The sequence below is a fragment of the Danio rerio genome, chromosome 14 (assembly GCF_052040795.2).
Source record: "Danio rerio strain M-AB ecotype USA chromosome 14, GRCz13ab, whole genome shotgun sequence".
Classification (NCBI taxonomy): Eukaryota; Metazoa; Chordata; class Actinopteri; order Cypriniformes; family Danionidae; genus Danio; species Danio rerio.
In genome coordinates this window covers 19,093,349-19,119,797 of record NC_141034.1, presented here as the reverse complement: position 1 = coordinate 19,119,797, position 26,449 = coordinate 19,093,349, and the positions used below count along the sequence as shown (strand labels likewise).

The window sequence follows — 26,449 nt, the reverse complement described above, 5'->3', positions numbered from 1 at the left end:
GGCTTGGCAGCGCTGACAAGTCTAGGCGGGACTGAGAGCCGCGCGAATGGCGCGAGCGATTGTTTACAAGTGTGGAGTCCCGTGAAGGAGCTCCAGATGGAAAGTTTTGTTTTGCGTTTACCTCATGGTTAAAGTTGTTGCATGTCTGCCGGTTCCTGCCTCAAAATGAGCGAGTTTGAGCCACTTGTACATCCAGGAGGTGTTCAGGAAAAGCAAAACAGCAGTAAAGAAACTCGACACAGAGGAACATTTACACCTCACTGCCAACTAGCGTTTCGGAAGTGTTAATGCAGACCCACAGAGACAGCGCGCAGAAGTATAAATGCACAGCCACGCGCATTGCCTGCGCTGTGTTACGCCGGTAACTTGACGCAGAAGTATAAACCAGGCTTTAAGGCTGATTTATACTTCTGCGTCAATCGCACGCATGTGCTACGGCGCTGACGCATAGCCCTACGCCGTGGCTGTCAGCGTCGCTGACGTGCACCTCTCAAAAAATGTAACTACATGTCACAATGACGCGTGATTAGTCGGCTTGGTATCGCTGACAAGTCTGGGCGGGACCGAGAGCCGCGCGAATGGCGTTAGCCCGATGGAGCGATTGTTTACAAGTTTGAAGTCCCGTGAAGGGGCTCCAGATGGAAAGTTTTGTTTTGTGTTTACCACATAGTTTAAATTGTTGCATGTCCACCGGTTCCTGCCTCAAAATGAGCGAGTTTGAGCCACTTGTACATTCAGGAAGTGTTCAGGAAAAGCAAAACATCAGCGAAGAAACTTGACACAGAGGAACATTTACATCTCACTGCCAACTAGCGTTTCGGAAGTGTTAATGCAGACCAACAGAGACAGCGCGCAAGAAGTATAAATGCACAGCTACGCATGTTGCATGTGCCGTGGGTTACGCCGGTCACTCGACGCAGAAGTATAAACCAGGCTTTAAGGTCATGATCTTAAAATATTTATTTTTAGTTATTATTTTTTTATTTAAAAAATTGTCTTTTTTAAAGCAAATTCACACCGTACCCACACAGATGAATGCCAACAAACAAATCTACTGGACAGTTTGTTTTCAATCAGTGGTTGATACATGATACATTTGAACATCAGATCAGTGTAATAGGAATTTCAAACAAACGGCAACAATCTCAGATTTAACCCAACCAGGTACCATATAGGCTTCATGTAAATGTCTTTTTAGCCCTGGAAAGGATCACTGAATTAATTATTAAATTATTGTGCATGGCAATTGTTATGCAGTGTGAACTTAACAGTATTTCTGTTTTTTTTTCTGTGTGGTGTGAATTGGCCATTGATAACCGCTGTGAAATATTCAACGTATTTTAAATTCTGATAACATTAGCCTATGACTTGACAGAAGAGACCAGTCTATCAGAAAAGTCTAGTGGCAGTGAGTTTGCATATTACAGCATGGTATAATGTTAATGTTTTTTTCTTGTGGTTACATTCATGAATACGAGCACTGTGTAAATACAGTACAGTTTCAAGCTTCTTGCAACATGATCCCACAGTCATCCTGAGAAAACCCAGAGGCTCATATGCTTTCAAGCTGAACAACACTCAAATACAGCACAAAACAACTTGACGTGAGCAAATAAGCTGTTAAACATTACAGTGCTTGCACCTACTGGAATGACGACAATCAACATCTCCTGTCACGTATAAACTAATGACAACATATATGATTATGTGTGCATGTTTAGTAGTGGTGTGCCATTTCCCTAATCCTTAATACTCAAAAGCCAAGAGTTTAGGTGTAGGGGTAAAAAATAGACAACAGAGGCTCATTCTGAAAACGTTTAGCCCTATATACATATTTGGAGATTGTGTATTGTGTAGCCAGAAGCTTCAATTTTCCTTTTTTTTCAAAACTAGTAAGCTCTGCATTAAGTTTTAGAGAGACAGGATAAAAGTTATCCTGTTATATATAAGGTATATCTTAAAGTTTATGGATCTTAAATATAAAATAAATGCATGATCAAAATAATGGTTTAAATGTAAACCTGCGTATTTTAAAACAAGGTTTAAAGTTTGGAGCAACTGAATAATTATAAAGCTTGATGTAATCTGTACAGTGGAGTTTGTTGTTTGATGCGCCACCTGGTGGATGTTCTGTGAAGCACAACACATTTGTTTAAATTCCAAGGAGAGTTTGACAGCAAGGAAGTGGCTAGCTGCAGAATGAAATGAAGTGAGCCACTGTAAACAAAAAAAAAAACATTGGCTCATATGGCTGCATTTCGTTTTTAAACAAGAACACTACAAGACGGTATGATGCTGTTCCTTTACGTGCTTACCAGCTCACCATTTACCTTCGTATGGATGGCTTATCTGCTGTTACAAGTTTATTTAGTTAGCTCGCCAAGTATGTTGGCAGGCTTGAGACACAGACAGAAGATGGGGTTTAAGTCAGGTGAGGAATGGTTTTTAGAAAGCGGGTAAGACAAAAACAGACAAAAAATAAAATAAACAAGGAAATAACAGGGTGAGAATGTGGTAATATCTGAAAACATAAATCAGGGGAGGGCTTTTTCTTTTAGGGAAGTGGGTGGGCGGGTCAACTGGAGCTTTTGAAAACACTATTGGTTGGGTTTAGGGAAGGAGAAGGGTGGGTCAGTAGATCAGTCAGTCAGTCAGTCAGTCGAAAGCGCCCTCTAGTAGATTTACACGAGAAGAGCAGGCGCGAATGGCACTCGCAAGAGAAATTTGAGTTCTGAAAAGGCATACACGGTGACCTCTGTTGAATTCGCAAAATCAAAAACTGCCAAAAAAGTAGCTCCAGGGATGTATTTGGCACTCCACAGAAATGTATATAGAGGCACGTTTTCAGAATGAGCCTGGGTTTAAATTGATTTGGGATTTGGTCTTAAAGTAGTATTCAGTAGCCTTAAAGTAGTACTCCATCCAATTAGAACATATTTCACACAACATGATTTGAATTGTTGACAGGTCCAGATATTTAGCATGCCAAATTACTGATAGTTGACACTTGATAGTTCACACTTTGTGATTGTTACTCAAGTGAACGATAAGCAATTTGATCACTCATTTGGTTTGGTTTGTTTCAAAACATCAGTTTAGTTATATATTTCAGTTTTACAAAGAAATGTGTTGCAATAGCCTAATACATAAACAGACACTGTCAAAGAGTGAGCCTGTGACAATCCGGCTATTTAAATACCCACACCCATACTCCATGTACAACAGCTTTACTCTCTTGATTTCACAACTGCAGTGATCAAGTATTGTAAACATAGTCCAGTCTCCATGTCTTGTTTTGTTTATTATTTTTTGCCAAGTCTTTTATTTTCATCTAGTTTCATTTAATGTTTTTGGATATAACTCAGAGATAATAAAAATAATCACCCTACTCAAATAGACAACTTCTCATTTCGTAATAAACAAATAATGTTAAAAAAAGAGAATTGATTCTGAAATCATAAATTAAATCAAATATATTTTTGTTTTTCCATTGAATCATTACATTCCTATTTAGTTGTCTATAATGTATGTAAAGTTCAGATTGAGTCCTACTAGGTTGGAACTTGGGAGGTTTGACTCATTAGTACAAAATCCCAAACAGTATTAGTTGCTTACCTTTTTTTTTTTTTTTACTTTTTTTCTATCCACAAAGTGTACATTTACATTCTAACATTTGGCCTAGTCTTTGAAACACAATGGGGTATATGTACACTGACTTTTAATTTCAGTCAGCCAGCCCCAGGGCTTCTGGTGAATTGTCAGCCCATAGAATCGCTGCATTTAAGATCTGAATTCTTTCAAAAAACAGGGATCATCACTGCCTGGCTGAGATACAATATAAGGTGGGTATCAGACCAAACAAGAAGCACTGCATTAAATGAGATTTTTCTGCGCCATGTTTTAAAAATATGGACATTAATATGACCCCAGTATTTTCAATGGAATTTCTGCGCGAGCCTGCTGCCAATGACGGCTTACAGTCTTTCTTTTTACAATTTAACAATCAAATGGATGCTTAATTCTATTTAACTGATTAGATTTCAATTACATTACAGCATTGATGCTTTAAAAAGAACCTTATTGAAAATAGTCACAGAAAGCTTTCACTGGAAGTTCATCATTAGCTGAAAAACACTGTGCATATAGTCCATTTACAATCTATTCGAGGTACAAACTATTTGATCCCACTGACTTTTGCGAGACTATAATAATGCTCTATTGATCAAGCAAGGATCCTGAATTGTTAAGTATAGTATAGGGAACAGTGTCTTGCATTACTCGCAGTATGGCCACTATTTTAGTAAACACTCCTATATGGGTTGTATAAAGCAAATGACGAATGACCTACACCACTGTATAAATTGGAGGATAAGTTACCTTAGTGTTCCAGTTTAAACATTTAACTTTGTGTGCAGATCTTTCAGCTATTTTTTAAACATCTGCAAATAATACGGTGGCTATAAATATATGCAAGATTTACGGATGTATGCAGTTTGAACCGCTAAGAGGATTCAGAAGTTTGGCAGAGCGTCCTCAACCTTTAAAAACCCTTTAAACTGTGCTCTGAGATCATTTAACTCTGCCTATTTTGATAAGAGCTGAGATAATCCATCTTCTTATGCAAACTCTGACAAAATCTCAAAAACATTCCAGGTATGCACTTCCTCAGGTAGGCCTGGCTGTCTGCGTGAACATACAGCCAGAAACTTTGACACTACTGTACTACAGCAGACAAAACAAACTTGAGACCCCTAAAACTAGACGACAGAATAGTAAGTCTGGAGGGCCAAAAAAAAAAGCGGAAAAAACAGGAAAAGGAAGCAGGAGTTAACCTGTTTTATTATGATGCAGGAGATAACAGCATGTTTATGTAGTTTGCACTTCACAATTGTTTTGCACGTTAGGTGCCAAAAAGACCCACAACCAGGGCTTTATTTCAAAAGACAACATACTTGAGCTTGTCTGAAAGTGCAATAATTGCAATAATTCAGGTTGTGGCATTTTGTTTTGAAATGCTTCATGTTGAGTCAAAAATCTCCTGAGACGTTTCCAATGTTGCGTAATTTTCCTCACAGCTAAAATCTTTCAACAGATGGATTAAAGGCAACCACGGTAATATTATGAATGCTTTGCTGCATTGCCTACCAGTGCTTCATAATCCATTTAATTAATTATCTAAAAACAAAATCACATTAGTGAGCACAACACGAGAAAATACACATGGGGGAAAAAAATCAGGATTGCATGCATTAGATTTATAGTTTGTTACTGACATTTTACTTTTTAGCACAAACTAATAATTGCCTACTCTGTTTTATATGGAGTTAAATATTGATGTTGTAATTAGAATAAGCAATATTTATTCACATATATTATTCACTGATATAATATTGGGGGTCATCTTTTGCTCCCAGTTCCAAGCAAAGCTGTATGAATTTACATTGTTTGTCTCAGAGCAAAATGTTAAAGTTGTGTTCCCAAATAAATCACACTGGTTGAGTAAATGATTCAGTGACTCAAATAAGAAGGGCCAGACAGAATATGTGGATTTGCTGGAAAATCTGTGGATTTATGTTGAATGATTTGGGGAGTACTTAACCTAAACGCTTATAACATGAATTCAAAAATGACAATGTTTACAATGCAAATTTATTTAGATGTACTTATTTGTACTTATTTTGTACTTACTTATCCATAGAGAATTAGTTGGCATGTAGATGCAATGTAACTTAAATTCAACAAAATCTGTTAGAGACCATTAAAAAAGTGATACCAATAAATTAATAAATTAACAAACAAATAATATAATATAATATAATATAATATAATATAATATAATATAATATAATATAATATAATATAATATAATATAATATAATATAATATAATGAAGGTGAATTGAGTAAGCTAAATTGTCCATAGTGTGTGTGTGAATGAGTGTGTATGGATGTATCCCAAAGATGGGTTGCAGCTTGAAGGGCATCCGCTGCATAAAATATATGCTGGATAAGTTGTCGGTTCATTCCACCGTGGCAACCCCAGATTAATAAAGGGATTAAGCTGAAAAGAAAATTAATTATAATATAATATAATATAATATAATATAATATAATATAATATAATATAATATAATATAATATAATATAATATAATATAATATTCTGTATACCAATGTCTTCACATCAACACACCTGTCTACTATGTAGTGCATACTTATTGTAGTGGTGCAAACATGGGAGATGCTATCTGACATACCAGGCGAAAGGAAGCATTCCGGGGCTTTAATGTGCAATAAGATATTCCGGAGTAATTGTAGCTCTGGGATCACAGCGAGACATGGGGGGAAACCAGGCAAAGAGTGATAGAGAGAGAGCGAGAGAGAGATTTGAGGAATGTTGGCATGTAATTACCCATGCCTGTTACGAGCCCTAGGAGGGGTAGCAGCGCTGATTAGTGGACAGTGAAGATAAGACGGCCGATTTGAGAGAGCAAGGAGTGAATGATGGAGGAGAAAGGAAACGGCCCAGCCAAACCAAACTTCCTTCCAAACACTAATTCTAAGCTCGGGGTGATTAACACCTGTTATTTTCGCTCGGCTTTTAACAATGTCTTCCTCTGGCTGCTGTCCTTTAAACTCTATTAGGCTTTCTGGTACGCTTTCGTCAAATGAAAAGCAAGGCTCCCCCCTCTCTCTTTAGCGCATAGTTGTTTTTATTCACTCGAGGGCTGAGTAGAGGAGCACACGGGACTCTGGGACTCGTCATTGATGTGAGAGGACAAAAGAAGGGTGGAGGGTGAAAAAGAAAGAACACCCTAAAAGAAAACAAGAGGTGCATTCATTAGCCTGAAACCGCAGCGTGATTTTAACTCAATATAGAGTCTGACATTTTGACTAATATCCAATTCTCAGCTGAACTCTGAAAGCGCACGCATGCAGGTGGTGACCTTCAAGTTTTGGCAACCTCGGCTACCAAATATATGCCACAATGCAATTCAAGAAGATTCGACAGATTCCAACCAGATGTTTTCATATCTGTCCAAGGTTAAGCAAACTCTCTTTCTCCACAGCTAATGGCAGACTGTATTCAGAGAGATGGTTTTACCTAAACATTTTTTTTAGTGATACAGTGAATGTTTTAAACTTTTCAGAATGTAAATTTCTTCAATATATATTGTACTACAACAGCTTCATGTTTCAAGCTAATATCTTTTTAAATTTGCTTCAATAAATCCAATACAATGAAGATCAACAATTAACTAAATTAAGCTCTGAGTCTTTAATACTTGCTCAGTGAGTCAGGGTGCTTTCACACTTGTACAGATTGATTGTTTTGTTCCAAAACGGATTCAGATTGCTACAATGTGGCTCTTTGTTCTTGGTGGGGTTCACTTTTACACTGCAAAGTTTCTTAACGGACCAAAATAGCTAAAACAAGTCACATGCGAGTAAACTCTCCTCAAATAGGTCAATTCCCAGTCAGCTGTCATGCATCCTTGCTTCATTTATGACGATGAGCAATAAGACATTATAAGCGAAACACTGCACTTTAATTTTTTATGGTGACACCCACAGACATAGTTTCCAAATATAATTCAGAGGTAAAACTTTCTCATACATAGCCTCTGGCTAGAAATATGCATTACAGGCTTTACATTATAGAGAGAAATAGAACCAGATAAATCAAGAGTGCAGTTCGGTCTGCCCCTACAGTCAAATAGTGGCATTGAAATGCTGAATATTTTGAAATTGTAGAGCCAACACAATCCATCATTGTCACCAAAGTTGCCACATTTTTAGGTTTTGGTTGGTCTGAACTGACTGAAAGAAAAAGAAAAAATAAAAATCTAAAAATAAAATAAGCATATTTTTTAACATAAATACCTAGCTGAAAAATATGGGCAAAATCATAAAAAACACAAGGCTTGATATAAAATTTTTTATCACCAGCCACAATGGCTAGTAGTTTTTCAACATTACTAGCCGCTTGGCATTTTCCCTAGCCATATATTATGTTGTTAGGAAAATATATGCACACATTTGACTTTGGCATGCTGAAATGACTTAATTTAGATTTTGCGCTATGTTTACATGAGTCCTCAATCACTTAACTTTTTATTTGTTTTGTATGAACTTGCTCAATGAGCATGAGCAAATGAGTTGTGTTTTCATAGTGTGGCATTGCAATTTGCGTTTCACAAGACCAAAATTTACCAATTTTTTTCTCTGGCCACACCAATAAATAAATAAATAAATAAATAAATAAATAAATAATTTCTTAGCCACAAATTAAAACAATTAGAAATTTTCAAAACAAGAAACAAAATAAATTACAAAACAAAATATAGCTGTATACGTACACTTTTTATTCAACAGAACTTTTCTTTAAAAAAAAAAGAAAAAAAAAGTTTTTTTAAAAATGAATTATTTTCATGTATCTAGAACTATGCAGACTGTCAAATGGGAAGTAAATCTGTCAAAGCAATGCTATTGTAAAGGATGATAATCAAACCATAAACAAAAAAACACCAGTTGTTTTTGTTAGTCATGCTCCTTCTGGGCATCTTTATTGTCGAACTTTAAAAAACTGACATACTACAAGGTCCTTAGCATTCAAATCCTTTGCTGTGACACTCATATATATTTAACTCAGGTGCTGTCCATTTCTTCTGATCCATCTACATCTTTAAGATCGTTCTACACCTTCATTAAAGTACAGCTGAGTTTGATTATACTGGTTGGACTTAATTAAAAAAACACACACCTGTCTATATAAAAGCTTACAGCTCACAATGCATGTCAGAACAAGTGAGAATCATGAGGTCAGAGGAACTGTCTGAAAAGCTCAGAGACAGAATTTTGGCAAGGCACAGAGGTTCAAGGCCAATGTTACAAAAACATTTCTTCTGCACTTATGATTCCTAAGAGCACAGTGGCCTCCGTAATCCTAAAATAGAAGACATTTGGGATGATCAGAACCCTTTCTAGAGCTGGTCGCCAGGCCAAACTGAGCTATCGGGGGAAAAAGAACCTTGGTGAGAGAAGTAAAGGAGATCCCAAAGATCACAGTGGCTGAGCTCCAGAGATGCAGTTTGGAGAAGGGAGAAAGTTGTAAAAAGTCAACCATCACTGTAGCCCTCCACCAGTAGGGGCTTTATGGCCCGACACATGAAAGCCTGCATGGTGAACTCCAGGATGATGAGAAATAAGATTCTCTGATCTGATGAGATTAAGATAGAACTTTTTGGCCTTAATTCTAAGCGGTATGTGTGATGAAAAGCAGGCACTGCTCATCAATACAGTCCCAACAGTGAAGCATGGTGGTGACAGCACCATGTTGTGGGGTTGTTTTTCAGCTGCAGGGACAGGACGAATGGTTGCAATTGAGAGAAAGATGAATGTGGCCAAGTACAGCTACGACCCTAAGCACATAGCTAAAATAGCGAAGTGGCTTCACAACAACTCTGTGACTGTTCTTGAATAGTCCAGCCAGAGCCCTGGTTTAAACCCAATTCAGCGTATCTGTATAGACCTAAAAATAGCTGTCTGCCAACATTTACCATCCAACCTGACAGACCTGGAGAGGATCTGCAAGGAGGAAAGGCAGAGGATCCCCAAATCCAGGTGTGAAAAACGTGCTGCACCTTTCCCAAAAGACTCATGGCTGTATAAGATCAAAAGGGTCCTTCTACTAAATACTGAGCAAAGGGTCTGAATTCTTGATCCACATGATACGTTGGTTTTTCTTTTTTAATAAATCTGCAAAAATGTCAACAATTCTCTGTTTTTTCTGTCAAAATGGACTGCTGTGTGTACATTAATGAATGGATTTTTTTTAAATAAGTTATTATAGCAAATTACTACAATATAACAAAGAGTGAAAAATGTAAGGGGGTCTGAATACTTTCTGTACTCACTGTATATAATAATAATTTTTAAAAAATGTAAAAAGATAAGTTTCTTAAAGCTTAACTTAAATGATCACTGAATTCAGGCACACTAACTGCTTAAGGCTCACACCAAGAAATCATCTCAAATGGCCAGTATGCATATATTTAGAATCACTTTATATCAAAAGAAACATTACAAAAATGCTTAGACAAGGCCTGGGCAAGTAAACAGAAACTTACCTGAGCAGCTACAGGAGTGGGCAGTCTGTTTATCTTCTTCACCAGACCCGGTCTGATTGAGCTCAGCAGTCTGAGAGATAGGGGGAAAGACACACTGTAAACACTTTGATTTAGAACCAAAGCCCTACAAAGGTCGCTCAGACCCAATCACACATATTTGATTAATGTCTACTTTGCAGTTTTGTCAACATCGTCGGCAGAGTCCAAGAATATTTGTAGTTTTAAAAGGCCAGTGATCAATGGAGGTTGCCACATCTGTCTGCATGAACCAGCAACGCAGACAATCAGGTTACCTCACCCACAACATGGATACTGATGATGCAAAGTGAGACTGATCAATTCCAAGGAGAGATTTAATGGCCCAATCTTTTTGCGGGATAAGATTTCTTTTGGGAATGATAATTAGCCAAAGAAAGAAACAAGTGTAAAGTCACATCAAGGCCCCTTAAAATGATAGCTCAGACTCATCATTTTTTTTAAAACAAAACAAGATATTCTAAAGAATGTTGCGAAAAAAGCAGCAACTACAGATAATCAATGGCTGTTCAGTATATCTACCTTTGTGTTCAACAGAAGAAAGAAAACCTCAGTGTAATTTTTCTGCAGCAAAGTGTTATATGATTTAATGTGAAGTCATATGATGCTCTTCATTATGATTAGATCATCCCTGGCTTAATGGAAATACAGCCTCATTCTACATTTTAGCAAAGCTTAGAAAACATTGCTCCAAGTACATTTTGTTACACGGTTCAGACAAAAAGTCCTCTGGAGAGCGCTGTTAACTTTTTTTGTATCTACAATTTTTTAAATACATTAGTTAGAGCTCGATCACAACAAAAGGTGAGGTGCACCCCATTGCCTTTTTTTAATAGTCGTGCCTAACTGAGTCTGATTTCTTCACTTTAGCCAATTGGTAAAATTTTTTATTTTTTTTTCTCCACTGTCGTCACTAGCTCGCATGGTTTGGGATGGGTAGAGCTACGCATCCATGGTTTTGCTCTTCAGTGTTTAGGCCCTCAGTAGTGATTATTAAACCACACTTAACTGAGCTGAACTGAACTTAAACCCTAAATGCTGAACTACACTGTTCCAATTTACTATGATCTTTTATGTGAAGCTGCTTTGGCACAATCTACATTGTAAAAGCTCTATACAAATAAAGGTGAACTGAATTGAGTTTTTGTTGAGAAAATATTTTTGTCACTAGGCAATGACCGAATCAGCTGCGTATTTTGTGTGAGCAATGCTATTATTGATATTGTTATAATTGTATTATTTAATAATATTGTGATATGCAAGATTTGTTAAGTCATACAGCTCCAGACAACTCAAAATAGGGACCACAATTTTCTCCTTAATCTTTCAAAGTCCCTGCTGTCATCTTGACAACACAAACACTGCTGTCACCTCAACGGAAACCCCACCTCAGCTTTCATTTGATTTTAGAATGAAAAGACGTGGCTGATGTAGCATGCATTTTCCACTATGAGTTGATTTTTTTATTTTATTTTTTCAACTGCAGACGTACATTTGATGGCTGATAAAATGTGTAATAAAAAAACTTCGGTGTGATCAGGGCCTTAGGGTACATTTTTCATTTCAGATATGCTGCCTCTAGACATCGATGTGAAGGCTAGGCTTGTCAGACTACTTAGAGCAGTGAACCACTGACTTAAACAAAAGCAAGTTTGTTTTCAAAATTCAACATAAAAAACATGCACTGACCATGCACCTCTACCTTAATTTTACATTGCTCTAACTTTTTTGTGAAACCATGCTCCACCTGTCTTGAAGCTATTGTTCCTGCACGAGAGTTTTATTATTTTGTTAATAAGAAGAAAGTGCACATATTAACATATTTGTCTACACCATGCTCTCAGCAGTCTGGGCAGTGTTTGGATGCTTGATTATAGCGTTTCACTAAAAGTATTTCTATACTTAAGTGAAAAAGGAAAAGGAATGTCACTTTGGTGGTTTAAAGAAGATTCTTTTTAGTGTAATCACCATTGGGTCTTGTGTGGTGCGAATTGTGAAAGTCAGATCTATGTGCCACTTAGAAAAAATTAATCGCTCCTTGATTTTCTTAGTGAAATGAAGGCTTGGATGACTTTAAATTTGACAGTTTTAAAATTAATGAAAACAAACCAGAAGTAATGGTTTTTGAAGGTACAGCTGGGACTCTTCAATTTAGGTTCGTTAGCTCTGCATATTACGCCTACAGTCACAAATTTAAGGGTGAAATTTGACAATCAGATGAGAGCGGTAGTTAAAATCTAGCTTTTTTAATTAAAACAATTAACAAAAATATAAAGCAATATATACTAAAACAACAGCTTGAGACAGTAATCCATGCTTTTGTGACCACTCAGTTAGATTACTGTATTGCAATGCACTGTATATGGGGAGTAGCAGGTCAGCTGTTGCCCATTTGCAAATGGTGCAAAATGCTGCAGCATACCTCTTATCTTGTACTCACAAATTTGACCACATTTACACTGTGTTAGCTTCGTTTCATTGGTTGCCAGATCACTTTAGAATACAGTTTAAGGTTCTTTAATTTGTTTTTAAATATCTAAATGGTCTTGCCCGACCTTAAATCTCTGAGCCGATACACGTCTATAAGCCCACTCGTTCTCTCAGGTCAGCTGACCAGGTTCTCCTGATTGTACCAAAAACAAAGCGTAAGCTTACAGGGGATTGTGCTTTCACTGTGGTGGGTCCTAGATTTTGAAATGAGTTGCCGCTGCCCGCAAGACAGGCCTTTTCCGTGTTCTCGTTTAATTCAGCTCTTAAAGCTTTTTCGTTAGCATTTGAAACCTGATCTTAATAACAAGTTATTTTAATTTATGTGCCTTTTTAGGTAGTTAAGCTACATTTTATCTTGTATTTTATGTATTTTATATAATATTATGCTTATTTTTATTTTTATTTTCTGTAAAGCACTTTGACTCATTTCTGTGTTTTTTTAAGTGCTCTAAAAATAAAGTTTGACTTGAATTGTGTGAAAATTCTATGCTTATGTATTATTAATGTAGTTTTAGCTTCACATTTTTCTGCTGACTGCTGCCACCTGCTGGTATGGAGACTCGTTTGCTCTCATGCATTCAAAGAACATACATTCTTGTTTCTTGTTGACTTTTGGAAGTAGTTAAATATTATTTTCAAACACAACCCTATGGCTGTAATTCAATAGTCCTTTGAACTAATTTTAATAAAAATCTGTTCATTTTGGTGTAATCAGTTTACCTTTAAAAAATTTTTTTCTTATTTTGGGTAGTAAAAGTATACTTGAAGTTTAGGGGTCTGGATGAAGACAGAGAAAGAGATACAGCTCCTGAAGGACAAAGAACATATTTGGATGGGAGATAAAATTTGTAATAAAAAAAAAATCTTGTTTCCTCCTGAAAATCTAGTTTCAGAAGAACAAGAAAAAAAGGTTGATTTTTTAAAGGATGTTTGCGTGTGTTTCATGTCAAGCTATAAATGTGAGAAGAGGAATCTTGGAGGATGCAGCTGGAATGTCTTAAAGAGATCAGGCATGAGGGGTTTTACAGGCCGGACACACTCAAGTCACGCTAAGGACACACATTAATGTAAAAGGCCATACATCATGCTTTTATATTAGTCTTGACTGTCACCAACTGCACTAACTGAAAAGGAGCTCGGTCAGAATTAAAACCCTATGTGACCAAGTGTTTGTGTGTGTGTGCACTTGTGGACTTAAATTTATATAATTCCATGGGTTTAACCTAGGTATAACAGTGCTGAAGTGACATGCCTTGCTTCCTCATAAATCATAGCACGTAAAACATTGAAAATTCCCCAATTCAGTTTAATTGCTAGATTAGGGTAAGACAATATACTGTATTAAGCATTCGTTTACAATACAAAAAATTTGTTGCTATCAAGTCCATATTTGTTGAAGATGTGTATGTGTGCACATGTCCTGAAGCAGTTTGAGACCTTGAAGTGTTTTTTTCTGACCTAACCTTCAACACATTCCAAACAGCAAATGATTTCAGTGATGTCCCTATTGTTTTAATATACAATAGAACCATCAAAGAGTGAGATCAGAGGTGAACTGTAATAACCATCAGTAAGCTCTCATAAAGCAATAATATCAAAAACATACCCAAATGCATGTGAACTAGACATAGGTGCAAATAGTCAACTAGTCCACTACTCCAGAGTAAAAATCTACACTTAGCAGTTAAAAGTGCAGTATGTAAGTTTGCTATAGTTAATACACACCTGGTTCAAAACAAATGCAAGCAAAGGTGTCACAGGAGGGATTCAAAGCAAGGAACAACGGAGATGAGGATCTAAGCGCAGGTAAAATAAGAATATTTTTAAGCAAAACAGGGACAAACAGAAGTGGCTGGTACAAAAAGGGCTCTCCAAAAATGTTGTCAAAAAACTGGCATAAAGTCAAAATAGGAAGCAAAAATGACCAAACAGTAAACAAGGCTAAGGTCAAAAAACAGGCAAAACAAAGAGATACAAAGGTACATCAACATCAAAAACTCCATGCCAAACTGGTGTATAAACAGTCTGAATGATCAGTCAATACAAGTGTCAGCTGTGTCAAACATGATGAGCAGCTGGTGTGTGTGACATGGCCTGATAGGATTTGTACATCCTAAACATGACATTTGTAGATCATCAGCGTTCTGTCAGAAGTGGATCGCTGGTGATCGTGACAGAAGATTGCCAAATTGATGACGCCAACAAGAATGTGCTCGACTGTCGAGCCTTAAGGCTGATTTAAATTACGTTCTAAATAAAATCAACAGCACACGATAGAAGGAATATTTTCAAATTAAAAGGAGTTTTTGTTCTAACCAACACCTCAAATTTATATTTTAGACAGTGCATAGAGAACTATGACAATATTCACCTCAGGTACAGCTCATGTGCTTTATTCAGTATTAAATCCTAATAATGTGTGTTTGAATGCCATTTTACGTGACATTTATTGCCATACTATTGAAAGCAGCGGCAGTTAGTTCACCTCAGATCTTCAAAATAAAATAAATTAAAGATGTTTATTTTGAATTTATTTCTATTATAAACCTTACCATTTTGTTGGAGTGCAGTGAGTGCACTATTCTGTGCTTCTGAATGGCTGTATTTAAATTTCTGTCGTGTTTTGTCAGGTGCAAACAGCCAAATTGCTTATCACTGCAATAGTATTCACATAGCGTGTTGTTAGGATTACAGTGTAACCTGCTCACCTAATGTTTACGTAATATTTTATGTTCGTAATATTTATTTTATTTGCTAATTAATAAGCTCATGTGGAACTCTGCATCTCATTTTAGAGGCTATTACTGTCCACCGAAAGGTCACATTTCGTTCACAGACACATGCTTTGAGAGCCTTCCTGGCTAAATGAATAAAATAAGCTGTTTTCAATAAAGGCATCCCGGGGTGCTGAATTATAATAACTAAAGTGACATTGGGCGGATTAATCAACCAAAACAAACACAGACATTCTGGCACGTAACGCACATGTTCAAAGTAGACTATCTGACTTCAGCATTGTTTTTCATTGCATCGTTTTATTCATTAGGTAATTTATTAATTTACTTTAAAGGTTTTTAAAATTATATAATAACTGAATCTAAATGACTTTATCTATTATTATTATTTTTAAGTGTTTACATAATGTCCCATAAGGATTTTAAATAGAATGGGCAACTATCAACATGTCACTATGACATCCAACTCTAAACAAAAAATAAATAAAAATCAAAGAGAACAAAGTCATAAAAGTTCCATATACATGTAAGTTTTCGCAAACATTGCTGTTTATATTTTTACAGCGTTATGTATTGACCAATACTACTAACATTCGAAAATAGCTCAACGGCAGATAAGGAAAGCTGAGGAAATGTGAGAAGTGGCGGAAGTGCATCTTTGTTATTGTTGATCTGCCCTGCAGACATAATTTGCATAAAAATGAGTAAAGTTATTCTGTAATGTACATTTCGCTTGAAAACTACTTTAAGTTTTGCTGAAGTATTAGCAGAGGCAAGTTTGATTGGTTGCTTTTTAATATACAGTAAACCAGACAAATCTTTCCTGTTTGAGTGCACAAATTTTGACTAGAATAAATAGCAAACTTAATCCCAATGAATAGCGTGTCTATTGTTAAGGGTAATTATAATTAGCTTATATTAGAAATAGTTTAACAAAAACACAAGGTTATGTGTATGAATTGAAGGGGGATTCTCTGCACTTGATAGAAATGACAACATTGTGATTACCCGACCATTAATGAGTAAAATGTGTAATGACACACTTTGAAGTGTTCAGCTAAACACTCCCTAAATCTTTCAACACAAACACTGCTGTTAACCATTACAATAAATGTAACCAACACTGTTAAAAGCCAGCCATCAAAGCCTCCACTCAAACAAGACTGCACATACAGTATAGGAAGTCTCCTGGTTAGATTTTACTCTGAGAAAAAGAAGACCCTAGTATTTTTACATGTACTGTAAGTTTTACAAGAGATCTTAACAATGTCTCAAACCGTGCACAGAGATGCCTAAATATTAAAGTTTACAGCAAAAATGTAGATCATATTAAACTTTTCAAATGAATAAATAATGTAATGTTATTTTTTTATTTTACAGCTTTATTTGTTATGGTCCAATATTTTTATTTATGTCTATTATATTGTTTGTTATAATAAAAAGTAAATAAAATCAGGACAAATGATCAAATTTTAACACCCCATTACATGACAGAATTACATTGTGTTTAACCTACAATATGTTTAAATCCATTCAAGACTAAAAAACAACAACAAAAAGTCTTCCTCTCCTAGAGTCAGAAGCATGTAGTATTTGTATTTGTTCTCTCTATCCTTCCTTTTCAAAAGCCTACCATTCTGTTATTAGTCAGACTGATAAAATGTTGTGATTAGCTTGCTATTTAAAGCACATGTCGGAAACCAGATGCCCATTTTTAGAGGTCTTATGGGGTCTTATATTATGCTAATGATAGGCTCTAAGGATGCTAAAGGATAGAGCTCTACAAAATCTCAACAAAGGGACTTCCTGAAAACACTATATCATTAACAGATGAAGAAAATGAGCCAGAAAAAATGTCTTGTGGTAGATGGAAAATCATTTTGTGTGTGCATAAGGATTTGAATCTCAAGTCGAACTCTGAATCAGCATCTCATTTCGGAGGCTGTTACTGTCCACTGAAAGTCACACTTTGGTCAGGGACACATGCTTAGAGAGCCTTCCTCACCGAATGAATGAATTACACTGTTTTTCACCAAGGCAACCAATGAAGTATAAGTTTCACAAACTAATTTTGAAAGGATTGACTACAGCTGATCCCTATCACTAATCACTAAATACCCAATCAGATTATTCCAAATTTATTGCAAATATCCAGCCTATTTTTTATTCCTCACCTTCGTTTTGGAAACCCCCCCCATCCAGCCCTTCTCCCTCCTCCTCATGTAGACATCTGATGACAATATATGCAAATTATATTTCATATTTCATTCATATTTGACTTTTAAATCAGGGTGAAAATTATACATAGACGATGGTGACATTTGTGGTATTAAACAAACGGTGGCAAATTTGCATTCCTGCACCATTTAATGGATAACTATGAAAGACTGCACATATTATTATTTTACTGTTTAACTTTCATGTATGAGCAAGTGTATAATAAAATAATGTATAAACTATGCATCTACTTTTATGATAATCTAAGGCTACATGTTGATGCAAACAATTATTTTACAATAAAAATGTTTTGTGAACACTTACGCTGTGTCAGTGCTCTAGACTTGCCAGTTTCAAACCGCTGAATTAATATTGTTAGAGCAAGCATGCATTCACGATGCATGAACAGTTATAGGGGTGGTCAAATGTATATTAAGTTATGCATTGTTTTAAATATTCATATTATTTAAGATACAGATCAGAGCAAACTAGTTATTAATTATTTAAAGGGCAGACCCTCCTACTGTACATGTTGTTTTGATGTCCTTCAGGGGGGATCATGCATTAATTGGGGGGTCAGACCTCTCCCCCCCACACCTCCTGTAATTCATACCTTGTATATAATTTCAAATATATCAAAATATTGCAAAAATGTCAGTTTGCATGTGTTTTTTAACCATTGGATTAACAAAGTTCACTTTTGGTATATGTTCAAATATATCAGTTATAATTTGATGTGCTCATATATGACTATTGCAATTCAAATAGTTGAAAGCAAATATGTAAATGTCCATTTTTACATTATTTGGAAAATGCATACATTTAGAGCTGGGCAATATGGCAAAAAAAAATTATCACCATAATTTTTTTTCTTTTCATATCAGTCAATATTGATAACTATCCAGATAAATGTAAAATCTTAAATCTATCAATTTAATAGGATTTCCAGCATGCCAATACCTTTGTGCAGCTGATTTAACACATTTTGTAAAATGTTTTAGCTGTCTGACTATATAAATAAAAAGATAATAAACAAAAGAACTATCTTAATTCAGCATTTATTGTTCAAGTTTTCAACAACCAAAGACATTACTTACAAGTTATTGGATATTATTGTTCAACATCAGAAAAAAATAAAACAAGTTTGGAACAAGTAAAAGGTGTGATAGAATTTTCAGTTTTGGATGAATTTTCCTTTTAATGGTGAATTTAGGGTGAAATATCCTTTAATATATTTTATTTAGGGGTGTTAACGATTACTTGATGATAGATGGATTGTTGATAACGCTTTAGTCAATAGACTTTATCGATGACTGATTAAGCATGGACATTTAAAGGTTTAGTTATGCTTTGCGCTGCGAGACGCGTCCATGCATTACATAATCAAGTGTGTGCAGTTTACCATACTTATAGAGTCTGTCACCCTCTTGACATCGCATATTGCGGGATCCATAAAAAACCTGTTATGCGCAGATTATAGTCGCAGGTGTTTAAAACCAAATTTTGTCTGACAGACTGGCACAAATAGGCCTGTGCAGACTCTCGTGGAAAATAATGATTAATTAATGATCCACTGTTGTTGTAAACATCTGTCCTTTATTTGCTTCATTTTTTATATGTCATTATTTTTAAGATTTTGTCTTGAGCATCAGACAACGGGTTCTCGTAAGGCACGTCTTTCGAAAATGATGACATGAGACTGCTGGGTAGTGACGCTGCTTTACAAACACTTGTTTGGATCTGTAATTTCTTAGCATCTTCATAACGGTGGTATTGTTTTAAACTGGTTCGTGGTGTTGCCTGCTTTTGATGACACGAGTCGTCTGCACATTTTCCAGTGCACGTTGCTCTGTTTTGAGTCGGATTGCAAAAAACTATGTAGCTCAAGACTACTGAAGTCTTGTCAACAATGTTTGTGACTGTAACCTTTTTTACCTTATTTTTTTTTACTCCTTCAAGAAAAAATAAAACTGTATGGCTGTAAACTTGCATACTGCATGCGGCATCCAGAGGGGCAGGCTGCAAAATGCCTGTGCAGCCTTATGCACAGTGCGCAAATATTATGGGGCAATTATCAAACTGTCATTATCGTTTTATCGAAAAATTATATATTGTGATAATTATCATTATTGAATTATAACCCAGCCCTACATACATTACATATTTTTAATTAACAAATTGTAAATATGAATAATATGCCACTTACATACATTCCATATATTATATTTCTATGTGGGTTGTGAGACTTGTGCAAAATGTTTGTTCCACAAAAAAAGAAAATAAATAATGACAGCTAAATGATTATGGCCGGCTTTTTAAATGTATCTATATACATGTGCATTAATATTACTCACTCGCACAGTAGGATGCCGTTGTCAAGTCCTGTTCTGAAGTCCCTGTCAGCAAAACTCCTGCCGGTCACTGCCTGCAACAAACGCACACAAACAAACATGTTTATCACACACCAGCTCAGCCACAACACTTTATTTCTGCAAGATTTACAAGGTCTAAAAAGCACCAGTGTGTAGTTTGAAGTTTACAGCAGAGTTTCTCAGAGCAATTTCTGGCATTACAAGAGAGAAAATTGAAGATGAAAATCAACAACACAACAGGAAATGACATTCTATGACACAGACAAAATCAAAGCTTATCCCAACTGCTTATTTCAGACCACTACTTCAGAGAGACGGGGATAAACAAACAGCCGCCCTCTCTCTTTCTGACAACACAAAGCTAACAGGCTTGTCGTAAGCAGCCGTCATCCTGGCTAAATCTCTTTCTCAGGCGAGTATCCGTGCTAATTATTCCTGACATTTGGGATTTACCTTCTGTGCTGCTTGTGTTTTCCTTCCTCAGAGGCAAAAGACATAAGCAGGTTACGCATTCAGTTTTATTGTGCTTTAATTATTACGGAATAAAACAGTTAGTTTATTTTACAATCTTTTGTCAAAATAGCCATGTTCTACTAAACTCTTTTATATGCGTCCAGAAAGAACAACTTGGGTGGAGATTTAAGCTAGAATTTACACTTCAGTCATATGATTTGGGGTAACAGACAAAACACACCACAAAAACACAGGACAGTCTTTTAAAACACACAATTCTGCCATAAAAAAAACATATTTTTTTAATGTTTTGCCAAGTAAACAAAGCCAATAATGCAAAAAATATACAGCTGAAAACAAAAGTTTAGTTGTATACACTACAAGCTACCAATAAATGTTTATTGGACATTCAAAGACTTGAAAAGAATTGAAACAATGAAAATGGGTAACAGCTAAATTAAAACAGTAAAATAGTAAGCAGTTGTGTTTAACAAATGCTATTCTCAAAGTAAATGGTCAGTATAATTCATTAGACTAAATTGTTAAACAAACAGTTGTTATGTGTCTGTGTTTAGCCGCTAGTGTTCTTAGAACTGTCAAAAAAAGTCTTAATTATGCCATTTATCAGCCAAGCCAAACCACATTGGCTAATCATTTTAAAAACATATCGGAGGACGACTTGAAAGGATTTGATTTTCATAATTTCAGAAAGGCAGCTATACTGTATATTTGCTATTATAGCAGACATTTAGCCATCATGTAGATTAATATAGAAATAAATGTTAATAACACTATAGATTATTACAGGGTAAATGAAAATTTATTCATAAAAGTTTGGAACCACTTGAGGGTGAGTGAATTATGAGTTTCTTTCTTTTATAAAATAGAATAAAATAAAAAAACCTGCTGTAATCTGTAAACATTGACTTTTAGTGTAGGAAAGACAAATTCTATGGATGTCAATGGTTACAGGTTTCCAGCTTTCTTCAAAATATAATTAAAAAAAAAAATACACTCAAAGCTTTGAAACAAATAAACAGTGAGTAAATGATGACAATTTTTATTTTTGGGTGTTTGCCTTTAACTTAGTTAAATGGACTAAATATATTCATTTATTCATTTTCTTTTTGGCTTAGTCCCTTTAATAATCAGGGGTTGCCACAGCAAAATGAACCGCCAACTTATCCAGCAAATGCCCTTCCAGTCGCAACCCAACACTGGGAAACACCCACACACTCTTGCGCACACACACACATACACAATGGCCAATTTAGCTTACCCAATTTGCCTATACCGCATGTCTTTGGACTGTGAGGCAAATCGGAGCACCCGGAGGAAACCCACGTGAGCACAGGGAGAACATGCAAACTCCACACAGAAACTGACACAGCTGGGGCTCGAACCAGCAACCTTCTTGCTGTGAGGCGATTGTGCTACCCACTGCGCCACCGTGCTGCCTGGACTAACTTTATATTAAATTAAATGATTTGTTCTTGTTAATTGTATTGGTTGTAAACATGACTGCTTGACATCACAGAACTGTCTTTCTATACTTTATCCACCTGACCATTATTGCATTATATACAATATTCAATTCAGTTAACAGGAAATGTATGAAATGGCAGCATGGTGTTGGCAAAAAAAAATTACACTGATTGAAAACTGACACCTACATCTATTTAGTTGTTTATTTGATTTCTTTATTTTTTGGAGGTTATTGTTTACAAGAACAAACCTCTTTTAGTAACTGTAAAATGTAAATTTAGACTTTAAGAGAAGAACTGCAAAAACCATATATCTATATCTCGCATGTCATTTCACAATTTCCACTTAAATACTACAACTTTTTGTACTTTTTGTATATATTTTTGAGTGGCCCGAGCAGCCGAAAACATTTGGATATGTTTGTAGAAAATGCCTTTTGTACAATGCACTGATATCGTTTATAGGGATGCAATGATTAGCTGATTTCACTATTAACCCCACTTTATTCATTAAAGGCTTTTCAATGCTGCATTTCTGTTGCATGGAAAAAAAGCTGCAGCAACTAAACAAAGTTATGCCAATAGGCACGCACATTGGATTAACTATAGCAGCAAGCCGTTAACATATTGTGTCTTTTCTGCACGCAAGTACATTATTTCCAATGGAAATGTGCAAATATTGGGATGCATGCCAGGCACGCAAGCGGACCAACGCACTTGCGCCATGCAGGCGCACACAGTAGAAATGATCTCACGCTGTAGTGGTGAGAGTTGTGCCTGGCTTTCAGTGCATTCATTCATTCATTCATTCATTCATTTTCTTTTCAGTTTAGTCCCTTTATTAATCTGGGGTCGCCACAGAATGAACCACCAACTTATCCAGCATATGTTTTACACAGCAAATGCCCTTCCAGCTGCAACCCAGAGAGAAATGGTCTATTGTTTGTGTTTTATTAATATTTCTTGCTCTATTTGGTTACTAAGCAGCAATAAACAACACTTTAAAATAAGCAGTTTTCTTGTTATTTTATAAACTAGTAGTGTTTTAAATTTAATAAATCCATAATAATGGTGATAACCAAGAATTCATGATTATTCTTCAGACTTTAATCGTACAACCAAAATCTGAAATCGCTGCATCTCTAATTGTTACGCAGTTAAAAACATAACATATGAATGTGTCTAAATGTAGAACAAGCCTGCTTAAGCAATACACTGATTTTGTGCCTTGAAATACAACATTTGGATATGCTTGTAAAAAAGGCCACATTGTACAATGCACTGATGTTATGTTGTTTCAAAATACAACATAATTATGTTTTAATGTAGAAAAAGTCAACGTGGGTGTCTTTATAAGCACAAATACAGCATATGGGCTCTTATATGCTGTTGTGTCATTACTTATGTTGCAAGTCATATCTCTACGACCCCTCGTTTGGGATGCTTTTCAAGAACTGGCCCCCATGACAAGGTAATTAAATAGCCCTGGTATAATGTGTCAATGGTCATACTGGAGTGATATAAAGACTATAAGTCTTTTTAAAAAACTTTTCTGACATTAAAATAGAATCCAAATGTCACGTTTTATTGGTCTGTGTGTTCCTTCTGTATGTTATGTGTCATGCCATGAGTGTTCACGTGTGCAAGGGTATGTGTTTGTTTACCTTTTTTGTGTTGACAGCGTGCTATCTAGTCAGCTGACTTAATCAGCACCCACCAGCTGATCCTGATTTCACTGGCTATTTATTCAGTTTGTGGTTACTGCTCGTCATCAGTCCGTTGTTGTTCTTTTGCCCGCATCCTTTGTTTTGAATGCTGTTCTAGTGTTCTCTGACTTCCAGCCATTTAGTATCCTTCGATACTTTGTTTATTTTTCATTAAATAAATCATTCACAATTGGATCCTCTCTGTCTGGGGACGTGACACCAAATCACTCCCATTTTGAGGTCCACTACAACATGACATAGGAAATGGGGTTTCCCCGCCCACTGAATTGCTTGACAGCCACGTATTAAGCCACATTCTCTGTAGTAATGCATATAGGACGTGCACAAAGCAATATGGATTAAAAGATCTGTTCAGCTTTCTGTGATCATCAACCATCATCGAATGTGATCAAGAATGAGTTTCACAAGTTTAAGACAATTTTAAAACAGGGTATGCCTTTAATAAAGTAGACAGTAAAATCACTGTAATTCATCACCTCAACTGCAAAGTGTCAGTACAATTATAAAAGGCGCTTCAGTCCCGGTTTGTGGACTTAAATCTGATTTATTTTGAACATTAACATAGCAGATATCTAAACATTATTCTTAGTGTATTAAGAGAAATTAGCTTCATATGTCTGTCACTGTGCTGTTTATCTACATCTAATGCAGCAGGTGAAGGCTACATGCATCACACTACATGAGTAATACAGAGCGATCTCCATGGCTTTGACACGCAATTGGGAATGGGGGGAGTATTTTGCATTAAAAAACAGCTACAATGTGCTAACAATATTAATCTATTTCACTCAAAATAATTATAATAAATAATCTGATAGGTATTTTGAGCTGAAACTGTACAGACACATTCTGGAGACAGAAAAGACTTGCATCAAATCTTGAAAAAGGGGTAAAAAAAGGTGCCTATTAATTTCTATATATTAAAATATCCAATCATTGTCATGCCTGATATGTACTGATATCTCCTGATATGTATAAATAAACAGCATTAAATACAATATATCATACACTGTTTTACCAGTGATGGGTTGAAGCTGGAAGGGCATCTGCTATGTGAAACATGTGCTGGATAAGTTGGCGGTTCATTCCGCTGTGGCGATCCATGGTTAATAAAGAGACTAAGCTGAAAAGAAAATGAAGGAATACATACTGTAGTATCACCAATTAATTAGGAAATGGAAAAGTGGAGCTCCAAAATGGCAGATGTGTCCAAAAGCTTACAATATAATACAATTTTGTTTTACCAATTTACTTTATTGTAATTTATTGTTTATATTTTGTTAGTTATAGAGCAAAAAGACTCTGTTCAGTTATTTAACACTGAATGCCTTGAATAAGTTTGGGAACCTACATGAAACATCTAAAAACTGTTCAGAAGTGCACTTATAGGCCTGTTTAAGATTTCACAACCACTTTGTGAGCCCGATAAACCATTTACAACCAGTTTTTACTTAGTCCAAATAAAGAATATTTATGGCAAAAATGTCCATCATAAAGGCAGCATACTATTTTCCTCCAATTAGAGGGTTTATAAACACTGTCAACTTCACCAGCTATTTGTGGTGCAGAGGTCAGCCGCAGACTCATAGATTCACTTCAACGTTGACCCATCAACCCGTCAAAACTACACAGTAGCTTCTGGCAGAGGCCTGACATTTCACAATCAAAAACAACGGCGCAGGTCGTCCCAGGCCACTCAATTAGTCGGTGGAATGCATCCCCTTTGCTGCTGCACATGGAATGCATCCCGGTGCGTGTCCGCATTGTTTCCCTAAACAATAAAAAGATGTTTCCTTTTTTCTGCGACTGTGCATCCCGGCGGACGTTTTAATGACATAACACAACCCATTCTCACGCATCCGTGTCCAAGTTTACCACTTCCACGCCTTTGTTGTGCTCGGCAGGGGGCTCCTGTTTGGCACAACAGAGAAAATTAAGTAAAGTTACTAAAAAAAAAAATAAAAACAAAACAGCCCAGAGATTTTCTCATGAGAATAACAGCATGCTGGGTTCATTGTATGTACATGCTGATGGTCTGAATTCTAGATATTTGACTAAAGGATTTATAAACAAAGCTGAAAAGGAAATGTAAAATTATGATAGTGATAATTATATATCATAACTCTGTTTGAGTGATATAATGTTGATGTGCTGTACTAGCCTAGAACAAAAATAAATCATTTTACTAGGCATGCAATGAAACGAAAATTCTGTGCCAAAGTCAAAAATTCTGAAAGCACTTGTCCGAAAAACTAAATTGAAATGGCTTTGTTGTAATAGTTATTGTTTTATTTTATTAAATAATATAAAGTTGTTCTGTAAAAAAAATATATAATAAAATTAGCTTAAATTTTTCATCTGTTTAGAATATAAAAAAAACAGGCCATTCAAATAACCATATTTTGATTGTAAAGTTTTACTGACAGTAAACTCGTTTAGAGGTGTCATTTTACATTGCCATGACAGCACAGTAGTGCTATTTTAAGCAGCAGGAACAAGTATACTACACAGAAATGTCCTGAAGGTGCATTATTTGAGTAGACTTGCTTATCCGGTGAGCAAGAGCAGTATGTGCATACCGTAGATAATTATATGTGCAGAATATTTACAGAGCTGAATATTAAGCTACTTTGATGGCTAGTTGATGGTTTGCTTCGTTGCTGTTGTCCTTAAGTCAGCACTGCAACAAACCACCCTTGCAAGGCACAATCAATTAAAAAGAATAGGTTAGGGTTAACTTATAGGGTTTAGGTTAGTTATAATTAATAATACAGCTTTACAGCTGCTTTTCAACAGCTCATTATTTA

The 26,449-nt window shown here is 35.8% G+C and overlaps 1 protein-coding gene and 1 long non-coding RNA gene across 43 annotated transcripts in view; one reads left to right on the top strand and one right to left on the bottom strand.

The window, feature by feature from the left end:
* Nucleotides 1-26,449, bottom strand: part of limch1b (LIM and calponin homology domains 1b) — a 207,495-nt gene that overhangs the window by 104,752 nt on the left and 76,294 nt on the right. For all 42 annotated transcript variants that reach the window (XR_015507245.1, XR_015507248.1, XR_015507247.1 and 39 more), the window contains exons 2-3: nucleotides 19,961-20,031; nucleotides 10,129-10,198 (exon numbers count right to left, since the gene is read on the bottom strand). Coding sequence is in view for 31 of the 42 variants with exons in the window: in XM_087281245.1 (XP_087137371.1) it covers nucleotides 10,129-10,198; nucleotides 19,961-20,031 (141 nt within the window). In the remaining 11 variants the exon portion in view is untranslated. The remainder of the gene's footprint in view (nucleotides 1-10,128; nucleotides 10,199-19,960; nucleotides 20,032-26,449) is intronic.
* LOC147833920 (uncharacterized) lies at nucleotides 19,555-25,590 on the top strand. The gene is made up of 3 exons (XR_015507342.1): nucleotides 19,555-21,634; nucleotides 22,830-24,072; nucleotides 24,303-25,590. It is a non-coding gene; the product is annotated as an uncharacterized LOC147833920 (long non-coding RNA).